Source organism: Macadamia integrifolia, unplaced genomic scaffold (genome assembly GCF_013358625.1).
Source record: "Macadamia integrifolia cultivar HAES 741 unplaced genomic scaffold, SCU_Mint_v3 scaffold961, whole genome shotgun sequence".
NCBI lineage: Eukaryota > Viridiplantae > Streptophyta > Magnoliopsida > Proteales > Proteaceae > Macadamia > Macadamia integrifolia.
The window spans coordinates 190,236-195,771 of record NW_024870603.1 but is presented as its reverse complement, the minus strand read 5'-3'; the positions used below and the strand labels follow the sequence as shown (position 1 = coordinate 195,771).

Below are 5,536 nucleotides of genomic sequence, written 5' to 3'. Positions count from 1 at the left end.
ATAATTGTTTGCAAACAAAAAAAAATAATGCTTTTGGTTGATGAAATCAGAATTAATGAAATAAATATACAGCAGCATACCTGCAAAAAACCAAGCATTGAAACAGATTGCACAGTTTTTCCAAGCCCCATCTCATCAGCTAGAATGACATTTGTATCATTTCTCCAACTGTTGAAAGAAAGTAAGAATGTGCAGTACATTAGCATGGTTCTAGCAGCGGCATTGTCTAAATACATGCTTAATATGGTAGGAACTCAAAGAAACCGAGAAAATAAACCTGTTAACAAGAAAATTCAAGCCCTCGAGCTGATAATCACGTAGCTTTCCCCCTCTCAACCATTCAGGTTGTTCATCAAGCTTTCGCAAACTAGCTAAATGGCATAAGTTAACCAAAGTAAAAGAAATTAATAGGACAATAAGATAACAGCAAGAAATATACAATACAAGTAGAAGAAAATGCCAAGGCATGGTGATAATTGAAATACATACAGAATTTAGCAAGAGTGGATAAACAAAGCCTTAAGATAGAAGAAATAAATCCAGGAACAAGGACAGCCATTGAATAAATGCATGAAGACGGATGGCCACTGAATAAAACAGTTTTCCTACTAGTCAACTACTCTTTAATTTTTTATATTATTCATTTTTTTGCATCAAAAACAACATGCTACGTATTGGATTTGACCCAAACAATAATTAAAGACTTAAAGGGTTAGAATAATGTTACAATAACGACTCAGCCTTATCCCAACTAAAGGGGGTCAGCTACACGGATCCGTGAGAAGCCAAAAAGTATAAGTAAAAGGAGAGGGAACAACAACACAACTCAGAAAAATCCCACCAAATGGGGTCGGCTACATAAAGGGTGTCAATTTGGAACCAAAACCAAAAATTGAAACCTAAACCAAGCCGATTTTAGCCTAACCGAATGAACTCGGCTCCAATTCAGTTTTAAATGTGAGTTTAAACTTTGGTTCGGATCAGATTCGGATCCAGATTTGAAACCGATAGTTCCAACCGAACCGAATTCATATGAATATGTTGTTCGTGCAATTCCCCAGGTATGTTGTACATATAAATTTATGTTTTAATTATTATGGTCATTATTTCCTTTCAAATCACAAAGACACATGGCATTTACTTCATCCTTATCAAATGGCTCGAGGCTCGAGGAAACTTTTCACCTGCTTGTATGTTGAAAGGATGGGTGCACAAGTATTGAATTAAATCGAGTATAAACGAATCAAGACCGGTTGGTTACTAGATCACAGGGCCAAAACCGACTCGGTTCTCTGCTTAGTTTCGGTTCACATCATTAACCCTTTGAACCAAACCGAAACCAAACCAAAAAATGGGAACTGAGCCGATTGACAAGTTTAGGCTACTTGGATCCTAGACCTCCAATCAGCTCTATTCAAGGTCATTCCTGAGACAAGTCCTAAATTTTGTGCGTCTTTCCTCACTTCTTCCATGGTCATTTTAGGCCTACCCCTATGTCTTTTAGATTCTTCAATATGAATAAGATCGCTCCTACTTACCAGTGCATCTGAAGGCCTTCGTTGAACATGGCCATGCAACCTCAAACAACTTTCTTGGAGCTTATCATTAATCAAGGAAACTCCCAAGTCAGCTCTAATATATTCATTCTTTACTTTATCCTTCCAAGTTTTGCAGTGCATCCATCTCCGCATCCTCATCTTTGCTACAAATGGCTTATCTATATGACACTTCTTAACTGCCAACATTCTACCCCATAGCTGGACATACGACAATCCTATAGAATTTCCTTTAAGCTTTAAAGGAATACGTCGATCACACAGCACTCTGAACGCACCTCTCCACTTCATCGATCCCACTTTAATTCTCTGCAAAACATCAACCTCTGTTACCTTCTTTATTTATGGTTGGTTGGCCCCATATATCAAAAATAATCACATTATAGTATCTCTCTCTCCTCAATTTTCACCATTTCATTATCCATCATAGTGTGACTAAAGTTCTACATCATAAACTCCGTCTTCGTTCTACTCATCTTAAAAACTCTTGGTTCCAATGTTGATCTCCATAACTCCAGCTTGGCATTAATCCCTGCTTTACTCTCATACACCATGGAACCTCATCTTGAATGTTCCTAGTTAAATCATCCATGATGAGCACAAACAGATAAGGCTTAAGGCTGATCTCTGATGTAGCCAATTGTGTGAGAATAATGATTTAAAAAAAGAAAAAGCAAAAATAAATGAGACAATGGTTAACAATGGCCCACCGCCCACCCATAAGCTATCACAGAATGACTTGTTGAGCATGACAAGATGAAAACAAATATAGAATATTTGGGGAGCAAGAGTCACTCCAGAGTAGAAATGTTTTTTATCCAAAATTTTCTTCAACTGATAATTCATAGGATCTAATATGTTGTGGTTCAATTTCTTGAAAATAGAAGCAACATCAATAGGTGTTCTTTACAAATTTCCACTGTCATACCTGGTAGAATATGGATCTTTGATCGAGATTGTGTAGAATCTTGAATCACTTCTAGTGGACAAATAAAAACTGGAAATAGGTTGTCGTCATGATTACAGTTCTAGTAGGCCAATACCATGAGAAAAGGTGTTGATCCTACATAGGGGTGTCAATTCCAAGACTGCACCAGTAGGCCCGACCGAGCCCGGCATGTTTATGGCCCGACCTAGACCGGCCCGATTAATAAACGTGTCAGGCTTTTATAAACAGGTAGTACACGGTGCAAGGGGTAAGCCCGACAGGTGCCCGACCAGCCCGACCTAGCCCGACCCCTTTAAGCCGGATCTAACCCAACCCCTTTAATACTACTTAAAATTCCCATTTTGCCACCAATAACTCAATAAGATTTTTCCAAAACTGAAAACCCTAAGTTCCTTCGTTTCATTTCCCTTTCCCTTTTCCTTTGGCTTTGCTGCCGCGGCTGCCTCACTCTCAATCACTCATCGGGCAAGTATCAAGTGAGAAGAATTTGGAAATGGCTCTGTTCAGCGAGTATCAAGTGAGAAGCATTAAAATAAGGGTTTTGGGAAGAACCCATGAAGTTCAGGTAGTTCGGTCTGCTTTGGACTTGTTCCTTCAAAGCCTCACACCTGCAGTCTCTCACTATTCTGCTGCTGCTTCTTCCATTGTTGTCTATACTTCACTGTTGCTACTTAGGGCTGTTGGTTTTAGTTTTAGACTAAGAATGTGTTAAATTTTGAGGGCTGATGTTAGAAAAATGTCAGATAGTTAAGCTATGGGGAGATCTCTGGCCGAGACTCCAACTTGGTCGGTTGCTTCGGTGATGACTGTGATAGTTATGGGCTGCTTGTTGGTTGAACGATCCATTTACCGATTTGGAAAGGTGTGAAGTTTGTGTTCAGCTCAACACTCCATTTGGGTTTATTTGAAATTGGTATTATTTACTGATAATCTTTGTTTCTCTAAGTGGTTAAGGAAGACGAGGAGGAAGGCTCTCCTTGCTTCTTTACATAAGATTAAAGATGGTTAGTGAATGAATGAGCTTTTTATTTGTATGTGTTTTAAATTGGACAATTTGAGACTGCTAATTGAGGTGGGTTCTTCCCATCACTGATTTAATGTTGAAATGGAATATTTCTGGGCCTTCAGCCCACTTAAGAGAAGAATTTTCGGGTACGCCCGTTTAGAGCCCGTTTAGGTCCATAGCCAGGATAAGGCCCATAGCCCAAGATTGACCAACCCGATTATAAACCGTACCATGCCCACTAAAGTTAAGCCCGTTCAGCTAAACGGGCGTTCACAGTGCAGCGCTTGAAAGTGATCAAGCCCGGGTAGGCCCAACCGGTTTTTTTTTTTTTTTAAGGGGGGGGTGGTGGATCAATTAACAAATTTCCTTCAGAGTAAAGGAAATGCAAGAGCCACCAAGACACAGAGAGATAGTCATACCCATATATTACCCAAAACGGTCTTAAAATTGTTTGGCAGCACAACCCATCCTTATTTTGGCAATAAGGTCACGCCCAGGGTGGGAAGATGGTGAATAAGAAGAATTCGAGTGAATGCATGTCCACACACAAGAAAGCAAAACACAATGTAATCAGGCATAGTTGACAAGGCGACGCCTAGGCATTCAGGCGCCTTGGTGTTGCCTTGTGTCAGGGCCCCCTCCAACACATTGGGTCGCCAAGACGCCGTGACAACTATAGAAGCAGGCAAGCAGCACAAACAATAAATTTACAAGGAGAGGAAGAAGATCACGAATAAGAAGAATTCAAACGAATGCATGACAACATGCACAAAAGCAAAACACTGTGGAAAAAGGCAAGCAGCACAAATATTGGCTGTTCTTTTTTATTTTGAATTCCCATTTTTCAATCTAGCTAGTCATTTTAGTTCCGACACTGGTTCTTGCCCATAACACAATCTCTTAAGGCTCTACACAAATATGAATGTGCAGCAACAGCCTCAGCAGCTTTTCCATGCTAAGCTATGTACAAAGCCACCACAATCAATATTTAATCCATGGACTCTTCTTGTAAATTAGTGGAAATTCAATAAACATGCTGATAGCATATTAAATTATAATGAATAAGAAAGATGAGCATATAAATAACTAATAGTAATGTAAAGCCAATAAATATAAATCAAGAACACAATAAGGCACTTATAATACAATGTAAATGAAAAAATAATCTTTTATTACAATAAACATTTTCAGAATCGAAACTGAATTCACAATTTATAGCAATTTCTAATAAATAATATATAAATAAATCAAATTTCTTCCCACCGTGGTTATTTCTATAAAAGATCCTAATTTAATAGGCAGTGCCATACGAAAATACTAAAGAGTATGGATTCATTTCTATATAAGTTTATCTTAACTGCCCATCTTTTTAAAGCCACTAGGAGAAATCTTTTAGTAAAACCAACAATTGGATGGAAAGCCCTGCACTTGGATTAGACGCATCTCAAATCTTGTGAACCATCCCCACCATATGGTCCACCATGTTAAAACCCCTTCAACAGTTAAACTGAAGTTTCAGTTGAAGTTCAATTCTCAACACATTTCCAAAGCTTTATTTCTTTAAATGGGAACGTTCAATGAAGCAAAACTTGCTACATCAATAGATGATGATGTTGAAAAAATGCCCACAAAATTTTAGTACCCACATAACTGCCATCATGACAGATAGTTGGGCTGTCAAGATAAGCTTATTTAAATGGAGCATGTGATGGGGCCCTTTCCCCCCAAACAGTAAGCATAGCTGTCACGGCGGCAAACCAAGCCCAGGTGCTCGCAGGGCACCTAGTCAGGCAGCTAGGACACCCATGTGACTAAGGCATTGGACATAAAAGGGGGGGTTTATGTATTATTTGAATTATGCTTCTTACTTTTAATTTTAACAGTTTTTTGTGTCAAATAAAAAAATTTCTTCTGCTTCTTCCTCTTCCTCTGTGTTCCTTTCTTCCATACTTCAGTTCTGTTTCTTCTCCAACAGCAGCAGCGACAATGGTTACTGTTTCCTCTTCTTCTTCTCCATATCTTCTT

At 38.8% G+C, this 5,536-nt stretch overlaps 1 protein-coding gene across 5 annotated transcripts in view; it reads right to left on the bottom strand.

The window, feature by feature from the left end:
* Window positions 1-5,536, bottom strand: part of LOC122070660 (protein CHROMATIN REMODELING 5) — a 61,050-nt gene that overhangs the window by 32,020 nt on the left and 23,494 nt on the right. For all 5 annotated transcript variants that reach the window (XM_042634860.1, XM_042634861.1, XM_042634858.1 and 2 more), the window contains 2 exons: window positions 278-371; window positions 81-168 (listed from right to left, as the gene is read on the bottom strand). In XM_042634860.1, the coding sequence (XP_042490794.1) occupies window positions 81-168; window positions 278-371 (182 nt within the window). The remainder of the gene's footprint in view (window positions 1-80; window positions 169-277; window positions 372-5,536) is intronic.